The 19,527-nt window shown below is 36.1% G+C and overlaps 1 protein-coding gene across 1 annotated transcript; it reads left to right on the plus strand.

Annotated features, from left to right (window-relative positions):
- The first annotated feature begins 2,050 nt into the window (after nt 1–2,050).
- On the plus strand, nt 2,051–17,627 carry LOC132851444 (semaphorin-7A-like). The gene is made up of 13 exons (XM_060878340.1): nt 2,051–2,216; nt 2,997–3,148; nt 3,736–3,780; nt 4,093–4,282; nt 5,152–5,247; nt 6,058–6,197; nt 6,693–6,871; nt 11,417–11,525; nt 11,611–11,806; nt 14,445–14,560; nt 15,157–15,302; nt 16,314–16,363; nt 16,584–17,627. The coding sequence occupies exons 1-13, from the start codon at nt 2,105–2,107 to the stop codon at nt 16,925–16,927; spliced, it is 1,875 nt and encodes a 624-aa protein (XP_060734323.1). The 5' UTR covers nt 2,051–2,104; the 3' UTR covers nt 16,928–17,627.
- Nucleotides 17,628–19,527: the final 1,900 nt, after the last annotated feature.

Raw genomic sequence — 19,527 nt, forward strand, 5'->3', positions numbered from 1 at the left:
CTTCTTCTTCTTCTTCTTCTTCTTCTTCTTATTATTATTATTATTATTATTATTATTATTACAGTTCAGAAGTTTGTTTATTAAATAAGCACCAAAGTATTTGTTAAAGAATCGACTCCCAAGAGTCGACTCTTGAGCTTCGTCATACGGTTCCGTGTTCCGTGTTTACTGTATAAATGTCTCTCATGGCCCTGATGGAGCCAGTGTTTACTGTAGATTAATATTAATACTACTAATATAAATATTAATAATAATATCAATAATGATTAATATTATGAAGACTATAAGTATTAATACTCATTTTAAAGTTTTTATTTCTATAGTGTTTGAGCTGAAGCTGTAATTTGAATTTATTAAGTTATTAATAATTTATTAAGTTATTCAGTTTTTTTAAGTTATTCAGAAAATTTTCCCTTGCATCGTCGGTTGATGAATGAAAGTCTTTATCAATTCAGCTGGACACTGTGCTGCATCTAACACTGCTGCTTTGTATTACTTATCATTTTTCTCCGATTGTGTTGTACAACATCTTGCATGTATGAATCTATGGAGATGAAGTCATGTCATGCAGAAATGCAGTTCATCAGAAGAGAAATGTGAACTGCTATGTAATTAAAAGATGCCAGAAGAAGAAATGTAGTTGCAGTTATATAGAAACATGATGTGAAACAATTAAAGTGTGATGTTGAACATGGGACGACTGTAAGCAGTTTATAACTGAAGCACTGAACCAAACAGACCATCTTATCTCGTGTCCAAACCCATCATGTGGATAAATGTTAATATACTTTAACTGGGTGTGATTTTGTGTCCCCACATATCACATGTAAACAATAACTTGATATGTGCCTCATTCATAAGTTCAGGGAGAGTCCTGGTCTTTTTCATCTTCTTCTTGTGTTTCTGTCTTCTTCATGTTTTCAGCTTGAATTGTGGTATAAATTTCCCACAGACCTTTGCTCAGACCTCTCTCTCTCTCTCTCTCTCTCTCTCTCTCTCTCTCTCTCTCTCTCTCTGTCCTAGATGGAGCTTCTGTTACATTAAGCACATCAAATGGAGAGTTTAACAAATAAAAGAGTTTAACAAATAAAAATAAATAAATGTCATTATTTTTAAAGCTAATTTTATTAAAACTGTTTAACTATAATTTGGTCTACAGATACTGTATGTTACAGTCATTTAAGTAAAATGAGAAGTTCTGACTTGTTTATCACAGATGCAGCTATAAAACCATTTAAACTCAGATTCTGGGGTCGATGCTATTTTATTTATTTATTTATTTGCCTTATGAATTCAGTGGAAAAGTGAAACAAAAAGTTTGTTGTCTCTAAAGAAAGTGACATATATTATAGATCTTTTATTCTCAGACAAAAAGCATAATGAAGTCTATCAGGTTTTACCTGCAAGAACAGAAACCAGAACACCTGAAATACTTACCAGCCAATGTCTTTATAAAACTGCACAAATTGTTGTTCCACAGCTCCCTCTAGTGGATCAAGCTGGATAGTGATAATAAATCCTAATGGTGAAGGTGAAGAATGAAGAAGAATAAAAGTTGAAGCTTTGGAATCTGATCCAGAGATGATTAGATAAGAGAGCTGGAGAGACTTAAAGAGCTTCTTCATCAATTCCTTTAGATAGAGATAAAGTGAGGGTTCAATCCAACTGCACTGCTATCAGCTGGTATTCGAATGGCATTGTGGGTAATGTAGGAAATTGCAAACTACATTGAAAACGCAAAATTATATCTTTTGTACAGTTTATAAATATTGTTAGACATTCAGGGTGGGTTTAATATTTAATTCTTCTATAAAACCTAACAAAATAACAGTGAACAAATTAGGAGTTTAATATAACAAAATAAATAAATATTTTTTTATTCAAAATATTCTTCTTCTTCTTCTTCTTCTTCTTCTTCTTCTTCTTCTTATTATTATTATTATTATTATTATTATTATTATGATTATTATTATTATTATTATTAAACCAAAGGATTTGTTAAAGAATCGACTCCCAAGATTCGACTCTTGAGCTTCGTCATACGGTTCCGTGTTTACTGTATAAATGTCTCTCATGGCCCTGATGGAGCCAGTGTATACTGAAGATGGCATTCAGAGAAACAAACACTTTGCTCTTAGCATTAATTTGGATGACAGTTTTCAGAGTCTCACTTGGGAGTCATCACTTTACACCGCGGATCAAAGTGAACAGAGAAAGTAAGAGAAATGACTCGTCCTTATAATAATATAATAGCTCTCATTATTCAAACATGTTACTTCCTAGAAGTTTATTTTATAATTGTCTTTTTTCGGGTTCAACTGAATTAATGCTCAATATGAGCATTGCAGCGTCGGTTCATGAATGAAAGTCTTTATCAATTCAGCTGGACACTGTGCTGCATCTAACACTGCTGCTTTGTATTACTTAACATTTTTCTCCGATTGTGTTGTACAACATCTTGCATGTATGAATCTATGGAGATGAAGTCATGTCATGCAGAAATGCAGTTCATCAGAAGAGAAATGTGAACTGCTATGTAATTAAAAGATGCCAGAAGAAGAAATGTAGTTGCAGTTATATAGAAACATGATGTGAAACAATTAAAGTGTGATGTTGAACATGGGACGACTGTAAGCAGTTTATAACTGAAGCACTAAACCAAACAGACCATCTTATCTCGTGTCCAAACCCATCATGTGGATAAATGTTAATATACTTTAACTGGGTGTGATTTTGTGTCCCCACATATCACATGTAAACAATAACTTGATATGTGCCTCATTCATAAGTTCAGGGAGAGTCCTGGTCTTTTTCATCTTCTTCTTGTGTTTCTGTCTTCATGTTTTCAGCTTGAATTGTGGTATAAATTTCCCACAGACCTTTGCTCAGACCTTTGTTCCAAAATCATCACATCATGAAGTCACAAGCAGCAAGAGAACAGTTCTCTCAGTTATAAAAAAAGTTATGAGTTATCCCCCCCCCCCTCTCTGTTCTAGATGGAGCTTTTTTTACATTAAGCACATCAAATGGACAGGTGATTGGTAACCTGACGTTGATCCAGGATTCCCACAGAGTAAATATCTATGCCGGAGGACCTCAGGGCCTGTTCATGTTCGATCCAAGAATAAAACATCCAACGCTGAAGGAGGTAAACTGTATCCCAGCATCTCTTTCTGTATGTCACTCAATACTGTATGTAAATTACTACCATACTGTGTATTATTATAAAATGAATAACAGTGATGATAACAAAAGGAAAGAGACAAGAGATGTATTAATAATTAATATCATTATAACATTTGGAAGGATTTCTTGAGGAACGGTCCAGAAACCTGTTTAGCTTAATTAGCTAACAGCTTGTTTAGCTGTTGTTTAGCTGTTTAATTTAATCAAGTCGCCGTATTTCTTTATGTTTGCATATCAGTCTAGTAGTCGAGGCGACACAGGAATCCTACAGCACCATTAGCCTTAAACCTATTTTAAATTTCTAGACTGTCATGTGTAAGAAAGCAAATCGATGAAAGCTGCCATACTAACATCTGAGTACGGAAAGTCATTTAGAGCTCATATTCCTTTCCTTTTATTATTCCTTTATAATATTAAAGCTTTTTTGGAGAATGATCACTTACTAATGTGTATCTTTGGATCTGAGTTCATACAGTCTGTAATTTCAAATATTATTATTCAAATAATAATAAAGTCTATTAATATTGTCACGTTTTTCTTTCTGGACAGGTGAAATTGCCCATATTTGAACCTGAATGCCTGAACAACCCTACTGTAAGTTTCACACATTTTTCAGCATGTGATCATTTCTGCTTTATAATCAATATGATTTATTTTTAACTAATAAAGTGTGTACAGTGTGCTTCTCTGTGTTCATTGTACCATGTTACACTTCAAAAGACTCCCACCATGAAGCAGACAGAAATAATTATACTTTTAGGTCATCAGACAGCATTTTGATCATTCTGGATAAATGGTCCTGTGACGTCTGTTGGTTTCAGAAGGATGTTTGTTGGCCTCAATTATACAGCCTTTAATTGTTATACTGTTTTTCAGTTGTTGAAATCTTTTTATTGATTTTTTCAGAATTGTGAATATGAAATCTCCATGCTGAAAGAGGGGAGGAATGGAAATCCACTGTTCCTGTGTGGGACCACAGAACATCACACAATCTGCTGTGATGTACATTTAGGACTTCCTACTTCAGAGCACAAGCTGGTGAACTGCTCCAGCTTGAGGCATCCAACACACATCAACGAGCCGTCTGTTCATGTTGGTAAGAAAGCCAACTTTTTTTATTCACAGATCAAGCTTTGGCCAGGTTTAGATTTATTGTCACCCTTGGTTTGGTATTCTGCAGACCTAAAGCCATGTCCGTGTGGAAAGTTCTGGAGATACCTGAACTATGACACATACTTTTGTTGAAAAAATATTTTTATATGCATTTTCTTTTTCTTTTTGTACTCATTTCTGTCATATTTATCAAACTAAGCTAATTAACCACTTAAATAATGCACTAGATTTAACAGAACACCAGTGAATTTAAATATGTAAGTGTATCCAAATACACTGGCACATGGAGGACATCCGTATTTTAGAAGAAGAAAAAAGAAACAATTTGTGGAATGTTCTAAAAAAACAGGGAGGAAGGGCATTACTAAAGCACTTAACCACATAGGGTAAAGGTGCCAAAGCTGATACTGTAAGCGTTTGTAGGGGAGGTTTTAACTGGTGTTTCCTGTTAATTTAAGCCTCTTTTTTTAAGCGTCCCATAAACATTTATCCGTTTGTTTTCATTTTGTCTTTAGGCTGCTTTAACATCATTAAACGTACGTATGCACGCATAAAATGTCTGAGGTTTTGTCAGGTTTTGTTGAAAAATTTTTTTGCCAATGAATATATACATAAGGATGTTGAATAAAAAGTTTCTTATATGATGCAAATTCTGTCCAGTGCTTTTTCTATGTTTTTTACTATTTTTTTTAATATTGTCAAATTTTAAAATTGACAAATTATTAAACTTATTATACACAGTAAGAATAGTGAGGAGGTTAAATATCTCAGCATGTTGCCTATTTGACTTTTGAACTGTCTAGTACAGCTGATGAATATAATACACCCTGTGTTTGTTGGTGTGTTTTCCAGATGATTCTCTATATTACACGATCTCAGATCTGGACACAGGTGGCCTCTACAGAGAGACCAGAGATGAATACATCTGGCCGCCGGCAAGACAAATCGGTGAGAGAGCCATGCTGCATCCAGCAGTAAACAATTCACATTTTTGAGAGATTTGTATGAGAGGACAGGACCTAGGACTGTGTATTAGCACAGGACCTAGGAGTTAGGAGCTTGTGAAGAAGAGTTTATTGAATCACAGTCTATATGTTGTAATGGGTAAATAAGCAGTGGTCAGACAGTGTGCTGGTATCGATATTCAAACACAATCGAACTCAAATCCAAATAGTCAAAGACAAAGTTAAAAACTTTGAAATGCAAAGACATAGCAGTCAATCGGCTCAAAAAAACATCAGCAGTAATGACAATCAGGGAAAGAACGTCTCAGAATGAATTAATACAATAAGACTTCACAGTTATTAACTGGAAATTATGTCATGTGGTGAGCTAAAAACAGAGTAGACAGAAATGGCGAGACTTATGATAGTTCAAACACTTCAAGAGCTTTGACAGCATTTCGACTGTTAGACGTGTGTGTCATGTTTTTTTTTTGGAGGATCAGCTAAACAACGCTGATGAGAACAGACTTCCATTTCCATGACTTCCTTAAATTGATCTATGGTTGCACATGAGGCCAAACAAAAAAGCTGAGTGTCAGTCATATGACCTCCAATTAAATCTGCTGTGAAGTCCAGATTTTCCACCGTCAGTCTTCTAAGGACATTATCCTCTACTGTCCTGGTGTGTTTTGATGAGATTATACTAGTGTTTAAATGTTAAAAGGTTAAATACTAACAGATAGACTTTATCCACTGAATCTAACTTTACTTAGCTTACTTAAACCTAACCTAATATGTTTTTCTCTGGTTTCAGAGCAGAAGCATGTAAAAATCTTAGCAAATAAAGGGAATGGATCACTGGATGGAAAAGTCTACTCCTTCTACATAGAGCAAAACCAGAACCAGAACTTGGACCTGCCTCACTGGATACCTCGAGTTTCTCAGATCTGTATGGTAATATAATAAGTTCTGCTTTTCTAGAGCTACAATGAGGATCGATTGAGATCCTGAGAGAAGAACTAGGTTGAACTTCAGTCCGTGAGCTTCCAATCAACAACCAAGAGCACTTGAGTCACCACTTGAGTCACCTCTTGAGTCACCACTGCCCTGATGAACACATTCAGTATGTTGTATAGAAAATAGTTAGGCTGTGACAACAAAATTCAAGAAATGAATTCAAGGGAAATTCAAATGTAAATTAGAAATGAGTTTTAAGTGACTGTGAAATGAGTTTGACTTGTTATTTTATTGATAAAAATCAATTCAGCCTGCAGCTACTGTTTATAGTCTTTGCCAGTTCAGCTCATGACTCCTGATAGCTCCTGATTCAGCTCCTCAGGTAGTTTAATAACTATGAATGCTCTGAGTCAGCACAGCTCATGGCATTGAAATGAAGACGCCTCAGAAAACCTGCTCTGTCCAGACTAAACTAGCTGTTTCTTCTTTCAGGCGGATCTCGGTGGCAGTAGAGCAATACTGCAGTTCCGCTGGACCTCCATGCTGACCGCACGCCTGTTCTGTGGAGATGAGAAGAAGCGTCTCTCGTATACCGAGCTGCTGGACGTTGCTGTGCTGGAAGCTACGGAATGGGAAAACACCATGATTTACGCCCTCTTCAAAAATACCTAGTAAGATGATGTGTTTGATCGAGCACCTGACCAGGGGCTCTGTGTGATTTGCATGATGTGTATGTGTAATATGTTTCCTGATGATGTTCACTGCGCAGTGACCACACAAGCTTATTTGTGACCTTACTGATATGATCTTTAAATGCTGTGCTGAATTTACATCTGATACGCTAAAATCATATCCGGTGGCTAATATCAGTCAAGAATGAACACATCAAGTAACTGTGCAAAACAGAGCAGTAATGTTTCTGTGGCGTATTGAAATAAGCCACAAAATTATACGAGTTAATCCTGCTTGCTTAATGCTTAAGTTTAGCATTAAGCATTAATCTGAAGCTAGCTAATGTTAAAATAAGGTTATGAGAGCATAGCTAGCTTGTTATTAGAACTGTAAAACATGGTGTAAATAAATCTGTCACAAGTCATGTGACTCGCTAAATCAGTAGCTTGCACAATCTTTTTATCCTGCTATCAAATTAATATAATGAGAAATAAGATATAAAGTATGCTAGGGCTAGTCCAAACTTTTTGACTATTTATCATATATTTAATATGCCGCAGCACCCAAAATGTATCAGTCCGCACCGCTGTGTCTATGGAACCGGGCAGTAACCAAGCGCGTCTCCCCTGGAGTTCTTAGTCGAGTCTGACACTTATCAGCTAATCAACACTCTCTAGCCAATCTGCTTAGTGAGCTCACCATGTGACTTAAAAATCCTCTCAGGTTAGCTCATGTTAGCCACCTATAGCTGGTGTTACTAGTAAATCTATTGAGAAAAACACACACACACACACACACACACACACACACACACACACACACACACACACAGTAGCTAAGTAGCACTAGCAGTGAATTTATTTCCTTACAGATAACGGACTCATGATGTATTTGATGTTAAAAAACGACTGCCTTACTGCTTTTTCAAGACTGTTGATCTGCACTTTGCCATTTTACATTTTCTGATACTTCAATTTTTTCGAACTTTACAAATGTAGTTTGTAAATGATTTTGTAAATCAAAGAATATATTACCAGTTATTCTCTATTTAATCCTCGATAGTTTCTTATAGCTAGGAGTTTGCTTTTGAACATTTATGAATAGCACTCCTGTTGAGTTAGCTCTAGCGCAGGTTAGCTAGCTAGTTAGATCGTTGCTGCCCTATGACAATGTTGACATTTGAAATCACCAAAAAAAACACGCCCCTAACCCAAATGGGTGTCACCCCTGTTTTGATAGCTCTGCCCCACACATACATACGTAACCCAGGCAACTATTATGGCGGAACCTGTTGGGGCAGCTGGCCGAGAGGATATTTTTATCAATAAATGAACTCAATGAGTAATACTATGGTAATATAAATGTGTTTTTGTAGTACTGTGTGTTGTAAAGTGAAAGGTTTAGCTCTGTTTCACGTGGAAGACGTTCAGTTCTCTCCAGCGCTAGAAAGCTGATCCTATATTAACACGGGTCCTACTTCTTACCTTAACGTAAGCCTTTTTCACTTTTCGTTTTTATCTGCCATGTCAATCTTTCAGTCACTTTCTGCTAATGTCAGACGTGCACTGAACACTCTCTCTGAACAGTGCACTCACATATTGACAAGACACGCCCCTTTCTGCTCATTGGCTACATGTTTGTTTTGTTTTTTGGCCTGACTCAGTTTTCTGAAGTATTTCTCAAACAACATGCACTCCACCTTTAACCTTAACAATTTTTAAATCCTTTTATAAAGCAGCTCTAACTAGTGTTATGATGTAGCTAGATGTAATGTTAGCTGACTTTAGCTGGTTTTTGCCAAGTTGGGTTAAGGTAATTATTGTAGCTAACCTTTTCCATTAACGTTAAAAAAAATTCTCACAGAAATCCTGGCATGTTAGCTTACGTAAGCAGGCTAACAGCATTTGTACAAATACATGCACATTGACAGTGACACACAGGCAAATAAGGTAGCTACTACATGAACTAATAAAACATATGTCTGTTCCCTACAGGAAGCATTTATTTAAAGTAGAGACACTTTGGCACATTTTTAAATGGTCATGGTGTATGTTTGAGCTGAGTCAACAGCAGGCACTGTCTGCTTTATTTTTCACTTTAGCTGTAAGATGCCTAGGGGGCACAGTGGCTTAGTGGTTAGCATGTTTGCCTCACACCTCCAGGGCTGGGGGTTCGATTCCCGCCTCCGCCTTGTGTGTGTGGAGTTTGCATGTTCTCCCCGTGCCTCGGGGGTTTCCTCCGGGTACTCCGGTTTCCTCCCCCGGTCCAAAGACATGCATGGTAGGTTGATTGGCATCTCTGGAAAATTGTCCGTAGTGTGTGATTTGCGTGTGTGAATGAGAGTGTGTGTGTGTGCCCTGAGATGGGTTGGCACTCCGTCCAGGGTGTATCCTGCCTTGACGCCCGACGACGGCTGAGATAGGCACAGGCTCCCCGTGACCCGAGGTAGTTCGGATAAGCGGTAGAAAATGAGTGAGTGAGAGAGAGAGTGTAAGATGCCTTGTAATCATTTTTGCGGTTGGGAAGTGAGTGTGTTTTGGGTTCAGTGCTAAATCAGGAATCTTTACAATTATGGCTGATGCAGTAGTTTTACTTCAGTTTTCAGTAGCCTTGTGTTTTTTCTTCAGTGTTTCTGTTCCCTTAGACCAGGGTCTAGGCTCTTTCATCCCTCTGCTGTGGCTCCATGTAGATTTGGAAAACAAATATATAATTTAAATTTATTTTATTTTAGTTAGTTGTCAAAACATTTGTCAAAATGTAATTCTAAGATTAGATAGATAGATAGATAGATAGATAGATAGATAGATAGATAGATAGATAGATAGATAGATAGAAAGAACTTTATTGTCATTGCATAGTACAGGTGCACAGCAACGAAATGCAGTTTGGCATCTACCAGAAGTGCAAAATGTAGCAAAATATCTAAATAAATATCTAGCATATTTACAGCAAGTGGTATATATGAAAGCGTATACAGTGAATAAATATTACAGAATTACAGAAATGGTTCTAAGGCTATGGCATTGAAGAGGAATGTGCAGAGTGAAAGGTTACAAGATTACAAGATTATGGTATTTAAGGAGTTAGCAAGCTGAATAAACAGTCTATTTTATATATATATATATATATATATATATATATATATATATATATATATATATATACACATATATATACACGTTATGTACACATAGATGAATGTGAAATGTTGGGTAGAATGTACAGTAAATATATAAAGATGATATAAAGATACATATACATATAGATAAAAAAAATAGTGCAGATGTAATGAATCCAATAAATGAGGAGTAAAAAAGATAAACTATGTAATATGTACAAGTATTGTACAGAGGTTATATACAGTGTTTTGTTTTGTGTTTGTATTGTAGTGATTTAGCGGTGTAATGTAGAGTTCAGTAGTGTGATGGTGGATGGAAAAAAGCTGTCCCTGAACCTGCTGGTTCTGGTGTGTAAGTTCCTGTATCTCCTTCCTGATAGTTAAACAGTTTATGACTGGGATGTGAAGAGTCCTTGATAATGTTGTGATAATGTTGATTATGATGCTCTTGTAACATTAACAGGGCTCTCAAGTTTTGAAGACAGGCAAACGTGACATACCCTCGCTAATGAATATGTTTTTTTTTCATTGGTTGTTGCATTAAATCTTACCCAGATAGTGCTATTTTCTGATTTGCTATTGTGTAGCCTCTTTTTTTGATTGACTGATAAGTGTCAAGCTCGACTAAGAACTCCAGGGGAGACGCGCTTGTTTCCTGCCCGGTTCCATAGAGACAGCGGTGTGGACTGATACATTTTGGGTGCTGCAGCTTATTAAATATATGATAAATAGTCAAAAAGTTTTTCTGTGTGAGAAATACGATGTGTGGCGGGAGAGCGGGAGAAAAGACCAAAATGCATGACTGTCACTCTCAGTGAGTGACACTTGACAGCCCTGTATTAAAATAAACCGTGTTTAATTTTTTTGTCGCTCGCAATATGCGTCATAACCGCCGACTTGCGAAATCCGACACACAGAAGCAGACGCATTTGTGGTTCGCTGCAGCCGGCAAGTTAAAATTTTGATGTCATGAATATGAAGAGGACTCAATTAGACATTGCACATTTTATTTGAAAGTAACCTTCAACCCAGCGTCTTTTTTGTTAAGGTTAGTTCAAACTGTTCAAAATATTTTTGTTTGCTTGCAGAAATAAAATTTTGTTTACTCGGTAGCAGTTCACTGATTTCATAAATGCAACACACTACAGTTTTTTCTATACAGTACTTTCCATAAAGGTAAAAAACGATATATGCAGCTGTTCTCTTCATTTTAGATGTCAAAAGGGTTTTGTGGCTCCCTGTGTTTTTTTTCTGTGGGAAACGGGTCCAAATGGCTCTTTGAGTGTTTAAGGTTGTCGACCCCTGCCTTAGACACTAAGTCTGTAGGTTTAATTTAATAATTTAATAAATATTAATTTAATAGAAGAAGAAACACTGTGTGTGTGTGTGTGTCTGAATTTTGTATCTATCTGTTTCTCTCCCACAGCAACTTGAGAGCCGTGTGCGTTTACAAAATGTCTGACATCATTCACGTCTTCACGAGCAACAAATTCACAGCTGAGAAGGAGACTTTTTCTTCACCTCTTCCCGGAGAGGTAAACTACCGTTCCATAAAACAGAATTTATCCTCACCTTTATCTCTGCACTCCTTGTTTAATCAATTTTAACCCTGTTTTTCAGTGTGTACCAAACAGTCCTTTGTTACCGACAAACATTCTGAAGTTTATGGAAAGTCTTCCTGAGCTGAAGAAGTGGATTAAACCTGTACGAGACCCTGTGGTGTTCGAGAACAACTATCACTACACACACCTCCAGGTGGACACACTTGTGAACAGGAAGTCAGGACATAGCCATCATGTCCTCTTCATGAGTCTCGGTGAGCAGTTTTCTATTTACTAGAAGCATAATCGTCAGAACTGTGACTGTAAGTGTATGAGTCGTAATACAGGATAAGAAGATGTAAGAACTTTGGAAAGGCATAGAAAAAGAGTGTTGTGTCACTGGTGTAAGAGAGGCATGAATTATTACTATGACTGCAGGACTGATATTTCTGATTAGTATTTCAGGGTTAAGTAGTCATTTACCAAAATACTGATACTTATCTGTTTTACCACGCAGACACTAGCACATTATCACTTGACTTGTTCATTTGAGGATGTAGCTAAGATACATGTTGTCCTGACTAGCCCAGCTAGATTTAGATTAGCACTATAGATAAGCTGTACTACTATTTAAAGGAGCCTACGCTGTTAGTATCATAATACTTATTACAATATAGGGATGCTCTTTTGGACTTATCTACAGTAATAATTCGGATGCCTACTTGATGTTAGAGATTAAATTCTATTTGGTCCAATTAAAAATCTATTTGCAAAGACAAAATAAAGTTGATTTACATCATACATTCCGAATTGAGAAATTTATCCCTAATGAGCAAGGCAGAGTTGAAGGTAGTGAGACAACATGAAGAAGAGAGCCAGACTCAAAAAGGGAAATGGTAATCATCTGAGTGGCAGTGAGTTCGATTATTAATCATTTCTCTTTTTGTAGCTATACTCTGAAGTCTAACAGTGTTCATGTAAAGAGGAACCTAAGAGCAAGAGCACTTTCTGAATTTGTTATAGTCATGACATGAAATCTGTCTGAAGGGACAGAACATGAGACACCAAAATGTCTCATGTTACAGATGTTACACCATAGATCAGGAATAAGCAGAATTTTAAAACAGAGATTAAACAATAGCACACACATTCCTTCTCTCTCTTTTTCTCTTTGTGTGTGAGTCTCTCTCTCTCTATCTCACTCCCTCCCTCTCTCTTTCTACCCCCCCAAAATATTTACATATTACCACGCTACTCTGGCATAGACTACGTTCTGGTGGCTGCGGGTTTGTCTGAAAGACACCTGCGACGTTACAGATATTTACAATCGCAGACGCCTGTTATCTTGTTAAAGGTGGGGTGCACGTTGTTTGAGAAATGCTTCAGAAAACTGATTCGGGCCAACAAACAAAACAAACGTGTAGCCAATGAGCAGAAAGGGGCGTGTCTTGTCAAAATGAGGCGGAGAGAGTGTTCAGTGCGCATGTGTGACATTAGCAGAAAAGGATTGAAACATTGAGTAGGTGGATAAAAACGAAAAAAAAGTGAAAAAAGGCTTACGTTAAGGTAAGAAGTAGGACCCGTGTTAATATAGGATCAGCTTTCCAGAGCTGGAGAGAACTGAACGTCTTCCACGTGGTTTAGTTATAAACATTCCTTAAAATATCTTCCTCCGTATTCATCAGAACAAAGAAATTTATACAGGTTTGTACCATCATGAGGGCGAGAAAATTATAAAAGAATTTTTTTTATTTTTGGGTGAACTGTCCCTTTAAATTGAATGTGTGTGCGTGTGCATGCGAGACAAGAATATGGCTCTGCTTGCAACTCTGAAGTTTTTTATATTTATATTTATGTTTTATATATATATGTGCATCCCCATGAACGATCCATACACTTTTCACTCAAAGCCTAACACTGAAGACAAATTATAAGTGCTACTGCAAAAAAGCTGACATTTCCACATAAACAGTGACCAACCATTTACACTACATGGCGCTTACAAAAAATTTAATTTGATAGAAATTTGTCATTCAAATGTGAGCGATGTGGTCGCATACTGCTGTTCTGCTCTTCTCATCTTGCACAAAATCCCGGTACCCGGACTTAATTATTTTTGGTGTAGCGCCTTCCATGTTTCGTCACGACTGTTAAGGTTTATTAGTTAGTGCGCGCGCTCCCTCTGCCTGTCTGCTGCGTCACGTGATTAGATTACACTCTTGCGTGGGTTTAAAAACAGATTTAAAAACAAAATAGACAAAAAAGATAAAACAAAAACAAAAAACAAGTTATTTCGAGTCATTTAACTCAAGTCCGAGTAAAGTCTCAAGTCATGAATGTCAAGTCAAAGTCAAGTCGAGTCTTTTTTTAATATTTGTCAAGCAAGTCTCAAGTCTCAAACTTGCCACTTAAGTCCGACTCGAGTCAAGTCATATGACTCGAGTCCCCCATCTCTGATATTTACATTATATTTGTAGACCTTTTTTTTAAAATGCTAATCATACTTTCAGTTTGCTGTATATTGTGATATTTATTGCGTAAAGCAGAAATATATTTTGGATTCATGATATAATTTTTGTCACATCTTACTACAGGTTCAGTGATTTGTTCAGCTTTAATTAAAAAATGAAGAAAAAGGGAAAAATTAAACAGCTGGCTTTTAATAACATTACATTATACATTGAATAAACACACTCACGGGTGACTGATATAATTATACGATACAAGTGTATCATGATATTATTACACTATGATGTCATAATGTCCATATATATGTATGTATATATATATGGACATTAACATCATATATATATATATATATATATATATATAATATATATAAAGGTGTATGTAAGACCAATTAAGAGAATATATTAAAGTAAATAAATCTGTACTTTGGTTTTCTCCCCCTAGACAATGGCAATGTACATAAAATCCTGGAGCAGGAGGACGAGCCCTTCATCATCGCCGAGTACAAGCTCTTTAAATCCAGGACACACATCTCCAGCATGCTGCTCGACAGAGTAACTGTAAGAGAACAATGAGAAACTGGGACATACTTTCTGTGTGGAAAATCTCATTACCTGAACTGACCTCTGTTTATATAGAAAACATAACTACATTAATAACACTATGATAAAAATGGCAAGCAATTGATAGATGCTGCTCCTTTAAGGCATTAAAGCAGGGTTAAAAAGCATAAACACACCAGTACATGCAGTTTTTGTGTATATTAGGGGAGCTTTCTCATTTTATTTAATTAAAACCTGATTTTTTTAACCAAGCAGAACAGCTACAAATGACATCAGGTATGTTTACAAGGGTCCATCTTTATCAGTCTGAATCAATTTGGTTTATACGTAACCTAAACTTCAGAGTTCGATTCTAATATTCATTCACACAATTCATTCATAATATTCATTCTAATATTCATTCACACTTTCGTTATATTTCAGTATGTAACAGTAAAACGTGTTTAAGGACCGACTCTAAATAGAATAGATTGTATTTAAAGCACTCTGGGTTTCATTACTGCAAGACCCACTGTGTATTCCTGTAAAGGCAGAAGAAGTTCTTCAGCTGATAACATTCATGTGTCAACAGTTTATTTTTGTTCTTGTTCCAGAAAAAGCTCTTTGTGAGCTCTAGCACTGAGGTGGTCCAGATTGACCTGTCCAACTGCAGCATGTACGGGAAAGACTGTAAGTCGTGTGTCATGGCCCGGGACCCGTATTGCAGCTGGGACTCGGAGGAGTGTTCGGCTGATAATAGGTACGTGTTCAAACCAGCTCATGTTGAATTATTTCCTGCTCTGGAAACTTGATTTTAAGGTCAAATCATAGTTTAAGCAAAATTAAAATAATAAAAAACAGTGCAGGAAGGATGCAGCTTTGCGTGTTGAGGTGTTTGTATGTACCCATGCAAGAGTGCAGAGACGTGCATGTTGTAATGTTCTTCCTGTTTAACAAAGGGATGTTGCAGCAATGCAGCAATGAATTAAGATTGTATGAACAAGTCCAGCTCTTTGTTACATTTGCCCATGTTTTGCTTCATGCTCTCATGCAAGCTGATCTCATGCAAAATGTACAAACGTTCTAAAAAAGAGCGCCATCATATAAATAAAGTCTAAAGAAAGGGTAGGAACTCATTGTGTTCCTAAAATTACCACAAGAACCACCAACCAGACATGAGAAAGAGCAGACATTTATAACACTTTTATCACACACACTCACACAGAAACACACACACACACACACACACAAAAACACACACACACTCAAACATTCTTTCCATCATCAGCCTCTCTTTTCACCTTAAAAATCCAAGATTGCTTTCAATAATAGGGAAAAACCACAAAACTGTTAAAAAAGTTTACTCTGGGAGTTTAATGACACACTGACACTGGAGACTCCTTCTATGAAGCTTGTATAAACATCATACCAACGATTATACATATAAATGACACGTGTATAAATCCACATATTATCCATCGTACAAGCCTTTCTGAATGAGCTGTTACTATGGAAACAGTATAATATTGTGTACACAGAGTGAGATTTGAGATTCGTCTTGTTGTCAAAGCTGCTGTTATAAAATATTAATCTAAACCTTCTGAGCAATCAGAGGCACTGTGCTGTTATAGTGATTAAACTCTGAACCTGATCCCTGACAGTTCTTAGCTGTGTAGTGAAGAATGAAGAGAATTTGTAGAACATTTGAGAATTAATGATAGAGTTTTGGATTCATCTGAAATCTGACGATTGTTGCTTTTTTTTAATATAGATCCTTAATACAAGATGTAACCCATGGAAGCCACACGACATGTGATAATGGTAGGTGTGTGTGTGTGTGTGTGTGTGTGTGTGTGTGTGTGTGTGTGTGTGTGTGTGTGTGTGTGTAGACATTGGATTGTTTTTTATAACCAGCTCATGTGATGCTGCCGACGTCATCAATAATGCGGATGTTAACTGACTTCTCATGATGTTACTTTATGGATGCAGTTAGTATCCATTATCTCTAATATTAATGATGTGCTCATTTCTAACTTCGCAGGTTTCCCCAAAACCAACCACAAAGAAGTCAAAACAGACGTCCATGAGAGCGTCCCTCAATACTCTAAATACTACCTTAAATGTCCAGTTGAATCCTATCATGCCTCATATTCATGGCACCACCAGGGCAGTAGGAAGGACTGCGTCTCAACGGAACATGACTGCCTTTTGCTGATCGACAGCATGAGCGAAAAGGACGAAGGCGATTATCAGTGCATCGCTTCAGAGAACGGCTACCAGAAGACGGTGGTCCATCAGAAGCTGCAGATGAACGGCGCCTCTGAGACCAGAGCGACTCGAGTAGCTTTAGCGTGCCTTCTGTTCCTGATCTCTGTGATCTGCTAGTGCTGTTCCTGTGTTTTGGGGACTGAAATACATACGAATAAACACAAAACTCAGAAGACCCTAGTCCTGGATGAGTAGACTGAACCAGACCATGTGCTTTTCTGATACTGAGATTCTTCCTGTATACACAAGTGTTACCACATCATCCACTTCTTCCTTGCACTCGATGTGTGTGACTCGACTCATAAAGCCCACAGAATGACCAATACTTCCACAGGTTTCCACAAGAACAGAGAAAAATACAATTTTACACCATCACAAACTGTAAAATCATGTATATAGTTTCAACAGTGTTGCAAGTTATAATGAACCATTAACAGCATTTGCACTTTGTAGTTAAATTAGATTAGTTTTTCTATTTTTGTAAGACCATCAGTTACAAAGCGTATGAATGTCTCTCACATGAACCTCATCAGGATTTATTTATGATTTAATATTTTGGATGGACGGACGTTTTCTCAACCCAGCGGTGATTCTGAGATGTTTGTGAGTCCAGAGCACATGTCGAAGATCTGTTGCTGTGAGTTGTGATGAGGAGGAGTAGATGATGATGAAGAGGTGCAGCATGGGAAATATCTTCATGGAAAGCAGATTGAGTGTATCGGATGGAGGAGGAATTTTCCTCTTACTTGAGTTAATTACTTGAGCTAATTCTTCTTAGCTGCGTACACTCAATAAAACAACTCAACAATCTCTGCTACCTCCTTCCAAGCTTTATTTTTATTTCTAATGTCTTTATATAGGTTATAAGAATAAGATGAAGATGAGAGAAAGGTTATAGATGAGAGGATGAGAGAAGATGAGAGAAAGGTCAGCTGATTTGTTCGGAAATAAGGAAGCGGGGCTGCAGGTGGAGAAGTAAACAAAACATTGCACGAGTCATTTTGAATTACGGTGTGATTAAGTGAGCAAATTATCTTTTTTATTATATATATATATATATATATATATATATATATATATATATATATATATATATATATATATATATATATATATATATATATATATACACACATACATACATACATACATACAGTATATTTACACTGTTGCACATGTATGTATAAAAATGGAGCACTTTATGTTTCTTAGGCGCGTGAATGTAGAGAGTCTGAAATAAAATGAAAAAGAAAGACAGGATTAGAAACAAGGAAGTGACCGAGTTATTACTCACAGGTTTCTTTCTAATGACTGAAAGGAGAAAAATTAGATAGATACAGTAGATAGATAGATAGATAGATAGATAGATAGATAGATAGATAGATAGATAGATAGATAGATTGATTGAAATTGTATGCCAGAGCTTTGTCTATTTTTCATTTTGCTCATTATCTGTTTACATAATACAGACTGTTTGGCTTGCACACACACACACACACACACACACAGACACACACACACTTACAAATGGATAATCTAATGTTTCTGTCAATAAATGAATAATGACATAAATAAATGTCATTCTTTTTAAAGCTAATTTTATTAAAACTGTTTAACTATAATTTGGTCTACAGATACTGTATGTTACAGTCATTATAGTCATTGTCATAAATGAGAAGTTCTGACTTGTTTATCACAGATGCAGATATAAAACCATTTAAACTCAGATGCTGGGGTCGATGCTATTTTATTTATTTATTATTTTTTACCTTATGAATTCAGTGGAAAAGTGAACAAAAAAGTTTGTTGTCTCTAAAGAAAGTGACATATTTAATAGATAATTTTTTTCTCAGACAAAAAGCATAATGAAGCCTATCAGGTTTTACCTGCAAGAACAGAAACCAGAACACCTGAAATACTTACGAGCCAATGTCTTTATAAAACTGCACAAATTGTTGTTCCACAGCTCCCTCTAGTGGATCAAGCTGGATAGTGATAATAAATCCTAATGGTGAAGGTGAAGAATGAAGAAGAATAAAAGTTGAAGCTTTGGAATCTGATCCAGAGATGATTAGATAAGAGAGCTGGAGAGACTTAAAGAGCTTCTTCATCAATTCCTTTAGATAGAGATAAAGTGAGGGTTCAATCCAACTGCACTGTTATCAGATGGTATTCGAATGGCATTGTGGGTAATGTAGGAAATTGCAAACTACACTGAAACCCCAAAATTATATATTTTGTACAGTTTATAAATATTGTTAGACATTCAGGGTGGGTTTAATAATTCTATTAAACCTGACTAACAAAATAACAGTGAACAAATTAAGAGTATAATATAACAAAATAAATATTTTTTTAAATAAAATCTTCTTCTTCTTCTTCTTCTTCTTCTTCTTCTTCTTCTTCTTCTTATTATTATTATTATTATTATTATTATTATTATTATTACAGTTCAGAAGTTTGTTTATTAAACAAGCACCAAAGTATTTGTTAAAGAATCGACTCCCAAGAGTCGACTCTTGAGCTTCGTCATACGGTTCCGTGTTCCGTGTTTACTGTATAAATATCTCTCATGGCCCTGATGAAGCCAGTGTTTACTGTAGATTAATATTAATAATACTAATATAAATATTAATAATAATATCAATAATTATTAATATTATGAAGATTATAAGTATTAATACTCATTTTAAAGTTTTTATTTCTATAGTGTTTGA

This window comes from Tachysurus vachellii, chromosome 9 (assembly GCF_030014155.1).
Source record: "Tachysurus vachellii isolate PV-2020 chromosome 9, HZAU_Pvac_v1, whole genome shotgun sequence".
Lineage (NCBI taxonomy): Eukaryota > Metazoa > Chordata > Actinopteri > Siluriformes > Bagridae > Tachysurus > Tachysurus vachellii.